The sequence below is a fragment of the Poeciliopsis prolifica genome, unplaced genomic scaffold (genome assembly GCF_027474105.1).
Source record: "Poeciliopsis prolifica strain line A6 unplaced genomic scaffold, Auburn_PproV2 SCAFFOLD019, whole genome shotgun sequence".
Classification (NCBI taxonomy): domain Eukaryota; kingdom Metazoa; phylum Chordata; class Actinopteri; order Cyprinodontiformes; family Poeciliidae; genus Poeciliopsis; species Poeciliopsis prolifica.
Window position 1 is genome coordinate 4,005,120 of NW_026562394.1, and position 17,151 is coordinate 4,022,270.

The following is a 17,151-nucleotide window of genomic DNA, read 5'->3' on the forward strand; positions in this document are numbered from 1 at the left end:
TGCATGAGCCCGTTATATTATGGGTTATTTTTACCTACACAGTAGGACATTCAGGTATTAATGTAGCCTTGTCATGACAGTGTAAGGGCTTTAAAAGAAGGTGCAAAGGTGAGGAAAGTAAAGGAATTTTTGCTTCTTGCACTGTGCCCAGAATAGAACGCTCCACATGGTTCAAACCTCCACTCTTCTCCCAGTATAAACATAGAAAATGCTATCAAAGATCCACGGCAACAACTCACTAACCTACAGTAAGTAGTCTGTGTGGGCCAGACACAGTTGCTGACTGAGCAGACATTCCCCCATATACTTTTCTTTTTTTAATAATGCCCTGTGGTCATGGATGTGATGCATAAGTGAAGGGAGATTTTCACACTTCTTGGGAGAAATGCTGGCCAACATTTTTTTCAAGCTCAGTTACCGTACAAAAGAAAGCTAACTGGGTTGTTATTTTTTTTCATGCACGCTCAGAGGCGGATGCACTGTTTGAAAGATGGGTTTCTATAGCAGTTCTGCTCTCGCTGAAGTATATTGATTAATGCATGAGGCTGATTGTAAGCAAGTTAGGCACATGTTCCCTGTGGTTTCATATAGTTCCTTTTTTTATGTGTGCAAGGTGCTTATTAGCACCCCTGTCACATATAAAGGGTCCAAGTTAATTTGCATACTGAGACATTTTAATTAAAGACACACTTTCCAGTCCACATATTTGCAGTCATTGACACTTTCTCCACACAGACCCTAAGTGTAGGCTGAATCAGCTTGATTGGGGATAAAGAAAACCAGCTTCCGTGACCAAAGGGTTGGCTAACACATCCAGTGTTCTTTGTTTTGAAGTTTTCTTTCCTAATGAAACGCAATAAGCTCCACAGTAGCAGTTAACAATTTAAACAGTCTTTTTTAAGTGTCAAAATGACAGAGACGGATCAAACCGTAACGACTCTTGCGATGTTTTCACAAGCATTTTAGACTTCTCTGTGAAATTACGAAGACTTTTGTGAACTTGTTGAACTTGTTAAAGTTTTGTCCCGTCGCAACCGGAAATATCTATGTAGTTTTGTTGCATTGCTTGAGACAAATAAAGCCCATATGTGTGACATGGTTTCAGTATAAATCCAGCTGATAAAAACCATGGAAGACAACAGATGGGTCAGAGACTCAGTTCCAATAAAAGGTCAATAAACTGTAAAAATACAGAGATACAGCTGTTCACTTAAACTGACTGACCTTGCCGAGTTTCCCATTGTAACTCATGAGGACCTGCACAGATCCACAGCTCAGGTCTGTGAAGATAAAAACTATTAGTCACGCAATTAAAAAAATATGGTTTTCAGAAAGAAAGCTATTGTTAAGAGAAATCCATCTTTATTCTTGCCAGCAGCAACACATTTCAGGTATCCAGAAAGTGAAGATGGTAAGGTCGAGAAAAAAAAAAGAGCAAAAGTTTATCACAATATCTATTTTTTATTTATTTTGATGGAACGTTTTTGAAAAGGCCCTGCAGTCTATTTACTTTTTGGTAATATACTTTATAGCTGGGATTGTAGTGCACTGAAATGAAAGCCCCACAAACACAAATATATGGCTCTTAAAAAAAGAATAACTTACAGAGATTTGGGCATCCTCCAGTTGCATCAATTAGTTCAATTTTATTGCTAAACAGCACAAACTAGACCTTTATGTTGTTCTTGTTGGGGAAAGGCTTTCATCTTGGGGCTGAGAGAAGCATTTTTATTGCTTCTCTCAGCAATAACAGGCTGATTAACTGTCATTAAATAGAGTTAATCGTACAATCAAAAACTAGCGCTGGGAGCGTGCTGTGGCGAAAGGGTGAAGGGACGTGATGGGTGTCAGGGATTTTGGACGGATTCAGAAAGGACATTTAACCAGGATAAAGGTAATAGGAAGATGGATGGAGTTAAAGGCAGGACAACCTTTGAAGAAAAATCTTTTGGTGGTTGCACAAGACTTAAGACAATGTTGTTGAGGTTAAAGGCATCCGGAGCTACGATGGAATAGTTTAGATTAAAATGTTTTAAATTAACAGATTAAATGACGGTTATATTCCTAAATACAATCGATAATCTGAAGAAAGACTTGAAAATGGTTGTTCAGAGTTAGAGCTTGAGCTGTAAGATGAATTTACCAAACGTTGATTTGAGTATGTGCAAAGCTTCTATGCATATTTCAAAAAAGGTGATTCTACAAGTACTGTCAGATTATGCATGTGCACTATTTATTTTTAATTTCATAAACCATTTTCCTTTCCACTATTTCAAATTTTTCTGTTGGACTTGCATAAAACGGGGAACTATTGTGCTGTCTTACTGTGCCATAAAAATATTTGCATTTCTGCAAATGTGATGTTTCTTTACTCACATTTGGAACTTGAGGACTTCTTCCATCAAACTGGAAACAACCTCCTGGTGTTAGGAGATCTGCTTAGGGTGTCTCCAGCTTCCACACAGAGAACACAGCAAAGGTGGGACTCCATTGGAATAACAAGTTTTCCTGGCAGCCTTTTTCTTTTGAAACATAAAAATGAGAGAAAATATGGCAGCTGAATTGAGAACGCAGGATTTTTTTTTTTACACGAATAAAGACATGCATCTATTAAAGCTGTATTCCAATACTAATTTATAGTTTTATCACTTATTTGGTACAGTTAAAGGAAGATGTGACTTTCCAATAAAGAAACATTTCTTTTAGAGCCCATGTACGCCACATTTTGGAGCATTGATTTCTTTATTAATAGTTTTTATTTTAGATTTTTCATATACAGTCATGTATGGCATGATTTATGGAACATTTTATGTAAGAACATATTTATATTGTGTTTATTTTGGCATTGTACAATAAATGTTAGACTAATAAATAGAGCTGATAATTAAAATAGAATAAAAAGAGAACTGTAAACACTGCTTTCTCAAAACCTGTCATAAAAATTAAAGAGACTAATGGTGACATGAAGTAAATCTCAGCTTTTCTGATGAGATATTCTGATTTCAGATATTTAGAAGTGAATATTTTTGTTGACAGTTCACTATCTGATATTTGGCTTTATCAGGATGCTCCAATCAGCTATGGTTTGTCCTCAGCAGAAAGCCTGATGTTGATGAGTGAGATCTTATTCATTCTGTTCCTGATGGCTCATTCTAATTCTTTTATTCCTCTGCTTTGTACTTCAGGACCTTCTGCAGAGAGCCCTGTGCCAGAGGGATACAGCTTTAGTTCAAAGGTGCATTATTAACATTTCCAGCACTCCTACTGTGTTCAGTAAGCACCTCCTGTGCTGTACTTCATTACTAAATCATATAAGATACACAGCCTTTATGCCACCCCTAATCTCTCTTTATGGTTCCCAATACTTTTGTTTTTATTAAAGGTAATTATTCATGAGTCGCAGCTGTTCTTTCCCTCTCTCTTGAATCTATATGTGATCAGCTATGTAAATGAGTTGAACTAAAATGTCTTTGTCCCTTGAATAAAGCATAAATAGATTAGATTTGATTAAACTTTAATGAACCCCCAAGGGGAAAGTGGGTCATGGCAGCGGTGGGGAACAGGATATATTTGTTAGTAAGTGCAGATAGAAATGGTTGCTGTTGTTACCAGAGGAAAATATAAAGCACAAGATACACTTTATCACTGTTCATATGAAGTTAGGATTTTGATCTTTTAGTCAGAGGGAGACGTATTTACAATTTAAGGCATAAAAACAGTCAATGGGTATAGATAACAAATATGGAAACAAATTCAGAGATGAGTAGCACACTAACAGCAGAAAACAGCTTTATAAGTTTTTGCATTCAATTTTTAAACCCTACAACTCTACAACCCTACAACAAAGATTTTTTCCTGCTATGTGTATGGTAGAAATGGTTTGGTTGTCAAAACATTCCCAGAAAAGGAGTAATAATACGATCCAAAGAAGTCAATATTTCTTGAAGACTGTTACCACATAGATTCAGAAAACCATGTGGCTGAAATAAAAAATGCTTCTACATAAATTGTAAATTGCTTACAACCCAAAGGAAATTCAAGACTAGATGTCACCTATTTTATATGACAATTAGTTCCTGTGAGAGGGTCCAAAATTTGTCAAAGGCTAATTTTAGTATTGGCTGTAGACAATGTCAAATATTAGTACTACAGAGCATGCTATAAAGCATATGATTCTCTCACAGAGCACAGTAACTTGTCGATGAACAAGCTCTTTACCTAATGTTATCTTATTTTCTGTGAGTATAGATCTGAAAGCAGAGCTCTGCTGAAAATTTTAGCTCCTCTTGCTTACAACAGCTTTTCTTATATGCATTTTGTCCAATTCTTACATTTCTGCAATTTACTTCAAATTATTCAGCAATTTTCACCAAATATATTCAGCTTACAGCATTCGCACTGTGTTTGTGAAGGAAATGCATCGGAACTCTTTTTTATGGTGTTGGTTATTTTTGAATTGGAATTTCAACATTTCGATTGTATTATATAAAATGTTCTAATTGATTTGAATTGAAACAATTATTTGTTTTAATTATTTATTGTTATATAAATAATAAAAAAGGACTTTTATTGAATTCTTGACCTTTTCTCCTCCTTTCCCTTAAAAGTATGTGATGATAGCGCATCAATGTGTTTGAATAGCTAATCTTTCCTGGTCCTCATTTTGCTAAGCTCTATATAAACTTTTATGTGCAAAATAAATACGCAAAAGTCCAAACTGTGCCACCAGGACCTGACAGTCAAGCGCTTCAGCCACTGGGAGGCTAAAACCTGCCAGACAGTACTTAGGGAAAAGGAACACCCGAAGTTACTTCTGGGTAACTTCCTTCCACTTTCCCGTGATGCACTGCGCCTGTTGCTGAAGAAGCGTTTGAACGTTTTTTGTCAAAATATGAAGACACGCTGCGTAGCAAACGTCGTCGTGTCGAGTGTGTTTTGAGCGGAAAGTAAAGCTAAAGTTAAAATGTAACGCTAGCGGTCACCTCTGGTATGCTAGAACGCGTTACTACGGCAACGGAGCCTGACGTAACACGACGGAGAGGAAAACGGCAACGTTCGTCCGAACAATTCCAACAGTTTCCCGTTTTCTGTAGGATTTCCAGGCTCCTGTTGCACATGGAAAAGCACATTTTCGGAAAGGAGAGGCTTATAGTGCCAACTGACTTCACTTCACCACGTACGTTCCGTGTAACTTTATTTCGACATCATGTTCGATTAATCTCGGTTTAGCTTTTCTACCCTACCTGCCCGTTTTTAATTGGTATCTATTAAAAACGTGACGTCACAGTCAGATTTTGTATAGTTTATAAATTATTTAGTCTCGATAAAACTCGCCCCAGGCTTTAAAGTGCTTCAATGGAAACATGCTTCTAGTTACATCAAGTAAAAAAAAAAAAATAAATATAAAATGTTATATTTGCTTACTTTCAATCACTTTCGTCCTTCAAAGATGTTTATTTGTTCTCTGAACGGCTGCTGCTGTGTGCGAACCGTGTTTGGATTTTAGAAAATATCGCAGCTTTGAAGGTTTTAAATTGAAAAATCTCAATTTGTTACTATGATGGCCAGCTTTTTCAATACTGTGTCTTGAATAATATTTGTGTTTGTCTTAATTTTGTACATTTGCTTCTACATATCTGTTGATCTAGCTATTATTTTCTTGGCTGTTTAATTATTTATGCTTTGGCTTAGAAATGTAGTTTGTTTTTACTCTGTGACAAAACTACAAGCCCCATGATGCATCACAATAACGCTGTCAGTCTGCTTCTGAAACTGGTTTAGTGTGACATTATTCAGTTAAGATCAAAATGTTCCTACTTTATTCCCTATCATTTGCTTCGTTGTAAGAAAGTTTCCATTAAAGTATATAACGAGGTTTGAATGGGAAACAGAAATTTTCATACTGAATCCACAGTTTTTTGAACCTACCATATATTTTTGGTGTCAAAATTATGTATCCTGGATCTAAAACCATTGAAGTCGCACATAAAAGCACACATTTGAGTTGACAAAGTTAGAGTTATCATATTTGCTTTTTCAAGTAACCTAAATATAAATGATGAACATATTCAGTAAAATTTCACAATTTATTTAGGTCCATCTCAGTGGTTTTAAATTAAACTTTTTACAGAAATCTTTTATAGTAGAGCAGTTTGTGAAAAGAACAAGTTCAGACTGGAATTGGCTGATTTTATTGTCTAGAAATTTTCATTTATCATTTCAAGCCAAGCTGCTATGAAAATATTTTGTCAGGTAAAATTTTTCTACTACGATTATGTTAGAAGTCCAATGTGTCATACAGTTTGAATCCACTATGTTGATGCCCCTTAGGATTTGATCAAGTTTTGCTTTGAAAAACGAGGAACACTTAGTGATAGTTTGTACTGCTCATTAATGCATGTCTATTTATACTTTGTGTAACTTAATTTAGGGAATATTCAGGAGGATCTTGTGCCCCCGTCACATTTTGCATCGACTGTCCCATCTACTGAAGCACAGACAACCTCAGGATCAACATCCCAAGCACATCCTCCACACATGCGCTGGATCAACCAAGCAATAACAAGAACACCACCAGGGGCTCCCAGCATTGTCAAACCATGGCTCGCCATCACACAGACCCCGGAGGAAATTTTTGAGATGAAGAAGGAAAAACAGAGAATCATGATGCTACAAGGAAACAGCAGAAGAGGAGGGTTGTCTGCAGATCCCCAGTCAGATGTTGGAATGCGGTATGTCCATTGTGTTTCTTTGAAATATTGTCAGCCATAAAATGAGCACAGGTGGTTTGGATGTTGTACTCTATTGAAATGCATTTCTAGAGAGTGGAGTGAACAGTGGTCTCGATGGGACTCAGAGTGGCTACGGGAGGCAGAGAAGCTCAAGACCGAAGCTGAGAGGTCAAAGGGTCAAGTGGAGGCCCTAAAGGAGACCTTAGAAAGGTACAGGGAAGAACTGAGAGACAAGGACATCACTTTGAGCAGGTATCTGAACAGTTTATGTTGTGCAATAAAATTTTGTCATAGTTTAGTTTTACATTTGTTCGACTTTAGGGAGAGTCAAAAGTGCCACAATTTAATTAATAAATAAAGCAATAGATTCTTATGTGTCATAAATTGTTTCCAAGTGAAAAGTAATTGGAAAATAGTGTGTCAAGTTTATATTAACATAAATGTTTATTTTAGTTGCACATAGCATGCAAGTAGTATCCCTAGTAAATTAAATATTTCATGCAGCACATGAGCGTGTTAATTTAATCCGCCAGTCTTCAAATTTTAGCTGTTCAGCCATTCACAAAGCACGGTGGTCAATCTAGTGGCACCTTAGATGCAGCTCCTAAAAGCTGCAATTTCCAAGCTTCCGAAGTTCTGCCTCACAATGCAGTCCTCCTCTGCGACTCCCCCATTCAGCTCCTTCAGACTAGCCAGCAGCAATTAGGAAACACTTGCTGGAACTGCACATCGGCTGAGCTAATTAGACAACATACTTCTCAGTGAAATCTTGGTTAAAACCTTTTAAAAGGGTTAATAACAGAGGAGAGCTGTTGTGAGGACTTTCTCAAGGCGAAGTTTCAGAAAAAGTAGGAGTTACTTAAAGCGACAACCCCAATTTCAAGGCCTCAAATTTCAAAGTCAAATTTTTTAAAAGTTGTATTTGATGTATATTTTGCTTTTTTTAACAACTGAATTTAGCAGTTACTTGATTGTGCTATAAAATGGCACTATGTATCAGGAAAATATGTCATACTGCAGCTTTAATAAAATGGTCAGCCATTGTATATACTTTTGACCAGCTGGTGTCTATACTTTTACAGAGTTACAGTTACATTCAAAATTTTATTTATTCCTCATTTTAATTACATATTTAATTAAATATTGACATGTTTATTTATTCAAAATGCCATTTTAATTATTAATTGTAAAAATGATGATAACTAATCTCTTTTTTTGGATTGTGACACTTTTGGACTTGCACATTTATCAACTATGAGCCATAAATATATATATTTTCTTTTCAATCAACCTAATGTGGGAGCAGACAGAGGCAGGAGATGGAAATGATGCATGAAGAACTGTCAAAGACTAAGATTGAACTCGACCGACTCAGAGAGGAGCTCAGCCTCAGCAGTGAGCAGAAGGAGGAAATGAGCTTACAGGTAATGATGTTGACTGACAAAACATTTCATTTCGACACTCCAGCAGACAACAGCCACCTGGGAGTTACACTCATCCTCATCTTGTAACACTCATCTTTGCAAGACACTCTGCTCTTTTAATACAGCTTTCAGACTTACTAATAGCCTAATTTAGCAGGTTTTAAAGTGATAAGACTCAGAAATTAAGGGTGTTTCTGTTGTTTGGCCTGAAATCTCTTTTGCAGGTTGAGAAACTGCAGATAGAGTCCAGTGAGCTAAGGAGAGAGGCAGAGAGGAACGAGGAGTTATCCAGGGAGCTCACTCTTAAGGCCGAAATGAGCCGGCTGCTGGCTCAAGAGGAGACCAAACAGCACGGTCTCAGACTGATGGAGCAAAGTGAGGAACTGAAGAAGAAACATGAACTGGAGGTGTGACATTCATTCTTTTTTTTTTTTTTTTTTTTTTTTTAGGAAATATAAACAGTCACAAACCTAAACTTTTTATATCCAAATTGTAATTATCTTCCTTTTAGGCAAATGCTATGTGACTAACAAATGCTCATTAGATGGCATCAACTCAGCTGAGCTGAAACGGTGAAGCAAGTGGAGTGAAACCTTCACCTTAAGCTATTGCATCATTATTTGTTGGTGCCCTAAAATTCTCCTTGTTTGCCTGTCTCCTCTCTTTCTCTCAGCTTCAGCAGTTGAATGTATCCCATCGTGCAGAGCTGGGTGCAGTCAGAAAAGCAAACAATGACCTACAGGACAGACTTCAGTCACTGACCGCTGAAGTGCTGCAGCTGAAAAGGGCTCTGATGGAGGTATCTACAGAGAGAGACGAGCTGAGAGAACATTTAAGGTACCACAATTAATTTAAAACCAAATGGAGCAAAGCATCTAAAGCACTTTGTAGTGAGATTCCCTTGTTTTCCTCTTTGTCTGATAATGTTGCTTATATTTCAGCCAAATGGGACAAGCCTTTGAGACACAATCTACAACACTGCACAGCCTCAGAAATTACATCGGCCAGCTCGCCCCCGAGAAAGGAGAGAGAGAGCGATTAAATGAAGCTGTTGAGGTGAAGAGAATCTAAACTATACTGATCGAATGAACCTTCGCGATGTTGCTGCGTGACACTTTTATTTTCTTTTTTCACATTATTAAAAGAAGCAGTAACTAAGCAAGTGAAAACCTAATTTATGCAGCGACACTTGTATCACAATAATCCACAGCTTTTCTCTTCTAATCTTGTCTATTTTGCAGAGGCTGAGCAAAGAGAAAGCGACTCTTGAGACGACCACAGAGCTTCTGACAGTCAGGCTTAAGTCTGTGAATGAGATTCTCGCCCTCCAAGAAGAGGAGATAGTGAAAAGTGTGAGTGTTTTGGTCCCCCCCCCAGCCCCTCCTCCTCTGCACAGTAATGCAGGTCAGAAGCCTTTTAAAGCATTTGCTGCATCTCCAGCGTTCTGTAACGTTTTCAAAGAAAATCTTACTAGAACATCCAGGTGTGAAGGAAAATGTTTTGGCACCCGTCGTAAAAAGGTTAAAGATAAACATGTATTTTTTGCAACAGAAAAATCTCCCCCTGACATTTAGTTTGAGTAAACTGATTTGTTTTATAATACGTCAAATTACAAGTGCCACAAATAGTTGTTCTTCAAAAAAGATTCAGGACTCTGGATAATCTAGAGGAACTGTTTGAAAGCCCTTTCTCTGTATCTTTCCATCCTGTAGAAAATAAAACATGTTAGCAATGTTTTTGTAATAAAAACAAAAAAAAAACAAAACCAACGACAAACAATTATAATAAATCATTTCTTTTTATTTGCTTATTTTATTTGTTTTTTTTTTTTTTCATTTTTACTTGCTGAAAAAAATATGCTCAAATTAAAAGTTGGACTTTTCTAAAATTTCTTGTTGAGGTTAAACGAGTGATATTAAAGATGAATCCATTTCCAGAGCTTTTCACACATCTTTATCAGGGGGGCCACTAAATGTGAAGGAAGGCTAAATAAATCATCAACTTGCTCATTTTTCCATTGGAGGTCGCAGAGGGTTGAAGTGGGGACAGGAAATAATGTCAGGCAAAAGCACAAAACCCCAATTCCCTCGGCTGACTTGAATTGGGCTGTATGGTCTTCAACACTTTAAGTTTTGAATGCCATCATTACAGGTAGTTAAGCTAAACATTGTTTTGAACATTTTGTAATGCCTTAAAATCTTAAGTGTAAAGAAATGTTCATCTTTTGAAGAGGAAGTTCCTCTTCAGTCATGCACTGTTGCATAATAAAGCACTGACTATAAGATTCAATTCCTGGAAACACGTGCCAGTAGATGGATTCAAACATCAGGGTTCCAGGAAAACCATCTGAAGATGGTTGCTGGACCACAGAGAGGAGCCAGAGGAGCTTCTTTGTTTTCCACAGATTATCTCTCTCATATTATACTGTTATAGTGACAGTTTAACCAGTTTACAGACTTAAATGACCAAAGTTTTGCTTTGAACTGGTAGAAGTTTAAGGAACTACAGCTCTGTAGCCAAAGGGAAACAATTACATCAAATGTTGAGGTTACTTATACAACACTAAAAATATCTTTACAGACGGTACATAAATCTGTGGAGAAGTCAGTCATTGAAACAAACTTCTACATTCTTCCATAAACTTCATAAATGTCTACCTTTGGAAATAAATATAACAATCTGAAATTATTGTAATTCTCTTTGGCTATAGTTATTGATATTTGAGTTTATTGCAGACTTCAGGAGATCCTCTGATGAAGAGTGGATGTGGGGGCCTTCAGGTGCTTCATCTGTGGAGGGAGAAAGTGTTCAAGCTGTGCGTCCAGCTTCGCTCAAAAGACATCGAGATACGAAGAGAGAAAGACGAACTTCTCTCACAAGTATGTAAAACTTTATCTGTCTAATCCAGAATGTTTGAGTGGGGGATAATGTGAGTTATCGCTCGGTTCAGGTGAAATCCACGGAGCTGCAGCTACAGCAGGAGCAGCACCGAGCGAACGTGCTTCAGCACAGTCTGCATGATAGAATAGCTGAGCTGGACATGGAGAGAGTGGAAAATGAGGTGAGCACCAGAGCAGCCGATGTGATTTACGTTGTTATCTGGAAACCTGATGACACACCACACATTTGGGTCTATTTAGGAAACGGGGAAAGGTGTGTTCATCACAAGTGTTGTCAGCATTGTGATACGCGATGCTGACTGCGCAAAAACTTTGTGAGAATGGAAGAGAGCGGAAAAAAGTGACCATAACAGATTTTTGTCCCCCACAAATACTGTTACAGATGTGTTTTTTTTTTACATTATAGACATTAAAACACAACCTGGCTAAGGCTCACAAAGAAAACACAGAACTGAAGTCACAGAACCTGATGGTAGAGGCTGGCAATAAAACCCTGACAGAGGCTCTTCAGAGGTACAATGACATCATCAAGATTTCTCAAATGTTTTTATCGAAGATAACTTTTTAACTGTAGCAAATTCCTGATTTACAGGTTCAAGCAGCAATTTGAAATCAAGCTGGCAGAAGTGGAAGCAGCTAAAGCAAGGCTGAGCAGTTGTGCGCAGAGACTTTGTTTTGCCAATAGGAGAGTGGAGATAATCCAAGGTAGTGATGCGCTGGAGGCGGTTGTTGATTGTTGTTAGCTTAATGTGGGTACCGTTTATGTGGAAGAGAAAGTTCATATCCAGAGATTAGTCTTTTTGCTTTGCAGGTTTGGTCATGAGGAGGTCAGCTCTGAAGAAAGTAGAGCAAGCTTCCAAATACGTGGAACAGGATAACGACAGGTAGAATTTGAAATTTCCGGGGGGGGTTTCTTGCATTTCATACTGGTAAAGAATTGTGAAACATTGTCTTGTTTTGGGGTTTTTTACAAAGCAATGCATACAGAAAGTCACTTCCTCTCAATGATTCTTTTAGCCTCAAGTCTCTACCCCTTTTCTCATCCATCTTGGTTCTTGTTGCCTGGCAGCATCAGGAACTTGAAAATCGAGCACAGATCGGTGTGCGAAGAGAGAGACAAACTGGCTCAAGAGCTCAGAAGAACCCCAGAGCTCATCGAGAAAGCCCTGGCCGACCTAAAAGAACAATGTGAGACCCTTTTAATGAAATGCAATTTATAATTTACTGTGAATCCATGTTTAAGCTGATGAATGTGATTTAAAAAAAAAAAAAAATGTATGTCCTTCACAGATGAGAGTAAAGTGAGGCAGCAGCAGCAGGACCGGGAACACAGCTGCACGGAGGTCAGGCTGGCTGTGGCTGCTAAGGAGCAGGCTGAGCAAAGCTTGCAGGAGATCCAAGCCCAGCTGGAGGAGAGCAACGCCAGTCTGGAGAGACTCCGCTGTGAACTGCTTCGCCAGCAAGAGCAAAGCGAGCATGGTGAGGCAGCGGCTATTTTAGGATCCTTCACTGCCCTTTTTTTTCTCTTCCTTGTTTCTCCTCCTCTGGTCGTACTTCACACTTGGGGTCACACATGAAGACCCAGGTAATCCGGAGCTGCAGTGAAACAATTTGAGGGTTTGTTACAATCTTAATTGCACATTGGATTCTGGAAATCAGAAATAGTCAATGTTCTTTGATTTCAGAATCAAAGAGTAGCAGCTTCTTGCAAAACAGCTGTAATGATTTGAAAAATAAGAACCAGTTCCCAAAGCAAAAATAAATATCCACTAGTGAACATACACTTGATAAATGTGTTTTGCTAATAAATGCATAAATAGAGTAAATTTTTTTCTTAAATTAACCTAATAAAATCTAGTAAGTCATAATTTATACATGTAACCTGTCAATTATGTATGTTGTTATTATTACAGTTTTATTTCTTAAACTGTTTCATTATCAAGAAAAAAATATAGTGATGAAAACTCTTAGTATCTTTGTAAAAACTACCCTGTTCATGTTTTGTGCTGTTGTTCAAGAGCAACATTTTAAATTATTTATGGGATAATAAATAAATGCTATGTATAATATATTATTACAATTTAGGCTTTTTAAGCCAAAATCTAGTTAACTATTACTGTCCCAATGTCTCTGTCCTGTTTCCTACTTGATTCTGAGAAAAAAAAGTTCTTTATTGCTAAATTCTCCAAATAAGCACAAAAAATAATTATCATTAATAGGCCATAAATGTACTGAAGTTACATGATCATTCCACCTTTTAAATGTTTGCTTTCTTTCTGGTTTATTTTGTACTTCAGAAGGTCGCAGCAGAAACTTGGTTCTGAATAAGTAGGACTCTTGTGGATGTGACGCAGATGTGCAGGCATGGCTGGATGACCATTTGGCAGGCATGTGATGACCCACACTGCCGTAAACAGCAATCTAATCCAGTTGTTGTCTTTTAGAGGACTGCCCAACAAAACACTATACTTTAGAGCATCATTATGACTGATTCTTTTTAACATAAACGCAGTAAAAACCTGCCTGAGAGTGCAGGACAGAAAACAGTGAAATTTGGGTCAGTCAACCTGGAATACTGAAATGAAAAATTTGTAGGATTTGTTTTTCCAGCTATGATTAGTCTAAATGAAACAATAATTATGTTTGATTAATTGGGTAGCATCAGATTATTTTCTCAAACTCTGGTGCAGTTAAATTGGGTTCCCGAGTCGTACCAACTTATAAAGAGTCGGTCATTCTCCATTCATATAGCTGAGTGCTGCTTGTTAGCTGCTACAGCATAAATTCTCCTTGAGCTCCTCAAACATCTCTACGTACGACACACTGACACACGGTTTGATTCTCCCTCTGGCCCAAAACAACCAAATCCAAATGTAGGATGAATATTCCCAAACTGTGTTGCACTTTTTTTTTATTGCAAGCAAGTGGCACAGAGACTAAAGTTGGCTCTGCTTTAGGTGCGTTTTGCTTTAGTAATCACTTACATTCCTGGTTCTCTGAGGCCCTCTTCAGTTTCCACAAGGGTTCTTTAAATAATCTTTCCTGCACTTCTCTTTCCAATACTTATTACTGAGGGGCCAGAGCTATAATGAGTTTGAATCATTTATTGGCGGCAGTCTCAGCTCACCATTACAGTTCACCTTTCAAACAGAATATGCTTTAAAATACTTTGACTAATCCATTCTTTGCACGTTTATAAGGAGGCTGGAAAAGTGGTTATCATGAGGTCTCTGCTCCGATTTATGCTCTCGCTGCCAAATTTGTCAGTTTAAGTCAAAGGCCTGAAACGTGGCTGTACTAATAGCTTCCTGAGAAGCTCCCAGTAACTTTGAACAAAAGAGACAGTTTGAGTAAGTTTTCTGTGTGTTTTTATGCAGATTCTGCAATGAATGTCTCAACAGGACGACACTAATAATGAAAGATTTTATTTTAAGTGATTTCTTTGTCATTAAGCCACAAAGTAAATCCTTTTTTCTATAAATAGAATGTTTCATTCAAGAAAGGTTTTCACAATCTTTTAGCTCTAAAAGCTAAATCTAATTTTAAAACCGAATTATTCACTATTAAGTGCATTATATATTGAGGGTATAAAGCTTGACAATTTGACTAAATGGTGTAAGATTTGGTTTTATTTGAGGTATCAGAATTAGGAGGGTGGAACGTAAATGCACCTCACACTTCTCAGATTTTTCATTTTTCTTTTCACAGTTAAGTGCTGCTTTGTGATGCTTTGTCCCATTAGATTTCTTTTAAATACATGGATATTTGTGCTTTAAAGAGAAAAAAAATGATTGGAGCATAGAGCCAAGATTCCAGGCTACACTCGTAGCTGACATGAATAACAGATTTTAAGGGGATGGGAAGGCTGCAGTTACAGGGAGTCAACTGGAGACATGCTTGTAACCAACAGTTTGATTTATACATGAAACAGTTGTGCCTTTCTTTGGCCTCTTTATTGTGGTGGTTTGGGTTTTGCTTTTTTTTTATTATTATTGTTACAATTTCTTCTCGTTCAGCCCTGCATGAAAGAGTGTCCGAGGTTGAAAACCTATGTGAAGAGAAACTGAGAGAGATGGAGGCCCAACGTAATGCGGCCAGGAGAGAACACACCAAAGCAGGTATTGTACTTGGCCCCATTGCCGCCTCAGGCCAGACACATCCTTAATGTAAGAGAAGGAAGTTATATTTTTAATGCTGGCTGTGATATAACACGACTGGATTTGTTTGCATAGTGTGTAGCGGCGTAATATACCAGCTTGTCCCCGTGGTTTATGAGATGTCTGTGTTGTCGGTTGCAGTTATGACTTTGCGGGAGTTTCAGAGAGAGGCAGCGAGGAGACGTGATGAGACGAGAGAAACCCGACATTTGAATGTTGACAAGACGAAGCTTGAAGCATTTAATAAACAACCGAAGGGGAGGGAGCAGAGCAATGACTCAGTTTCTGTAAGAAACAAGAAAAAAAAAAATCAAAAAAACATTTGAATGTTTTTATTTTTCCTTCACTACATAAAGTAACTTTTTTTCAGTTCAGGGTTATTGAAAGATGGCCGACAGGAGACTATAGGCACGGTCACCCAACAGCTGGACAAAACTCTTTTCCTCACCGCAATCAAGAAAACCCACCAGGAGCCCATCTACCTACAGGTATTAATAAATGTCCTCATCCTACATGCGTCTGACATGTACCTTGTGTTTTTTTGAAGTTTTGATATTTACACATGTGCTTCCGGTCTGACCAGCAGCCTGTCTGTCTTCACAGAGCGACTGCTGAGCGTTTTGGAGGAGCTCCATACTCTCAGCGCTGCCGTGGTAAACAGCTCAGAGGACTCTGCAGAGGAAGACGGACAGAGCGACGGCGGTGTGAAACCAACAGCAGACAGTCTGCACAAGTAATACCTGGAGATGAGTCACTGAAGCCAAGGAGGAGGCGCATTACATTTGTACAAAAAGGTGGGAAGTGGTGTTGAAGCCTCTTAAAGCCTACTGGAGCAGGTGGCCGAGCCAGACATCAGAAAACCTGTGCTTAGGGATGTAACAGCCAAGGTGTGCTGGGACTGTATAAATGTGTTTTACTAAATTATAAATCTGTCAAAACATACTGGGTTTTTATCTACCGAAAATATGTATTTAAATTCTTATGTATTTAAATTCTTGTAGTTCCCTTTTTCAATAAAACTATGTACAGTATAGTTGGCTATGGTGTTGTGTTTTTTCTTTGAGAGTTTCCAAATAATCTAAGTGATCTTACTGTCGAAGGTAACAGTCAGAGCAGAAGGTGAAAACCCTCATCACACCGTGATACAATAAGGCAGACATCAATAATTGGAAAAATTATTTCCATAGTTTATTATGAAGAGAAGTCTTTCAAATAAAGCATGCATGCCTGATAGCTATGCTGAAGGAGAATCAGGGATTTCAGGTTAATGCTGGTTTAACAGCTACGTATATTCTCCATGTCTGGTCTCAGACGTTTGGTTGAAATACAAAATCCTTTTCTTCCAAAGAAAATTTCTGGCATCCCCTAAAGTTTTGGGGGATGGTGGAGATCTTTTGCTCGGTAGCATCGGCAGTACGGTCATTCCAGTACATGGTATGCCAAAGAAGGCAATTATTAAATTGAATCAGAAAGGAATGATTTGTCTTCATCTCATTTTTAGATATCAGAAAAAATAATATTTTAACAGCAGTCTGTGAGGTTTTTTTTGTAGCATTCTGTGCAAGTCTCTTGCAATACCTGGCTGGTTTCGTTTTTGCCCTCTATTTACTGTTTTCCATCAAACCTGGAGTCTAGACTGCAATACATTAAATGACACCTTCTTCCACGCGTCTACTAAGCATCCCCTCCATCGTGGTTGGAGGCAAACTGTACTTTGGACGTCTTATGGCTTTCTTATTTCTACTCCCCCATACAGCCTAGAGGATTCGCCTTCCTGGTCTGTGGGTCTCTGCAGCCGCTCTACAGTTATCATGGTTCTTTTAGGTTTTTCTGATCTGTCAGTGTAGATTAGAAGCTGCGTGTTTAAAGCCTGGGACATTTTAAAACCTAATCTCACATTAAATGCCTTTTTCTTTCTGCCTGACCTGTTTGCATCAAT

General features: G+C 38.0%; 1 protein-coding gene across 2 annotated transcripts; it reads left to right on the forward strand.

Moving 5' to 3' along the window:
* Nucleotides 1-4,828: 4,828 nt before the first annotated feature.
* On the forward strand, nt 4,829-16,187 carry cchcr1 (coiled-coil alpha-helical rod protein 1). Of its 2 annotated transcripts, XM_055043600.1 has the most exons (19): nt 4,832-5,176; nt 6,431-6,731; nt 6,822-6,983; nt 8,038-8,155; nt 8,380-8,562; nt 8,829-8,992; nt 9,097-9,211; nt 9,397-9,507; nt 10,891-11,034; nt 11,106-11,216; nt 11,462-11,568; nt 11,648-11,760; nt 11,867-11,939; nt 12,125-12,243; nt 12,346-12,534; nt 15,072-15,173; nt 15,354-15,499; nt 15,583-15,700; nt 15,816-16,187. In XM_055043600.1, exons 1-19 carry the CDS (start codon nt 4,990-4,992, stop codon nt 15,947-15,949), a joined length of 2,697 nt encoding a protein of 898 aa, XP_054899575.1. In that variant the 5' UTR covers nt 4,832-4,989; the 3' UTR covers nt 15,950-16,187. The 2 variants fall into 2 exon arrangements, 1 of the variants encoding a protein (XP_054899575.1); XR_008606875.1 differs by lacking the exons at nt 15,354-15,499; nt 15,583-15,700; nt 15,816-16,187 and adding an exon at nt 13,353-13,442 and having other exon boundaries at nt 4,829-5,176; nt 15,072-15,158.
* The last annotated feature ends 964 nt before the right edge of the window (nt 16,188-17,151 follow it).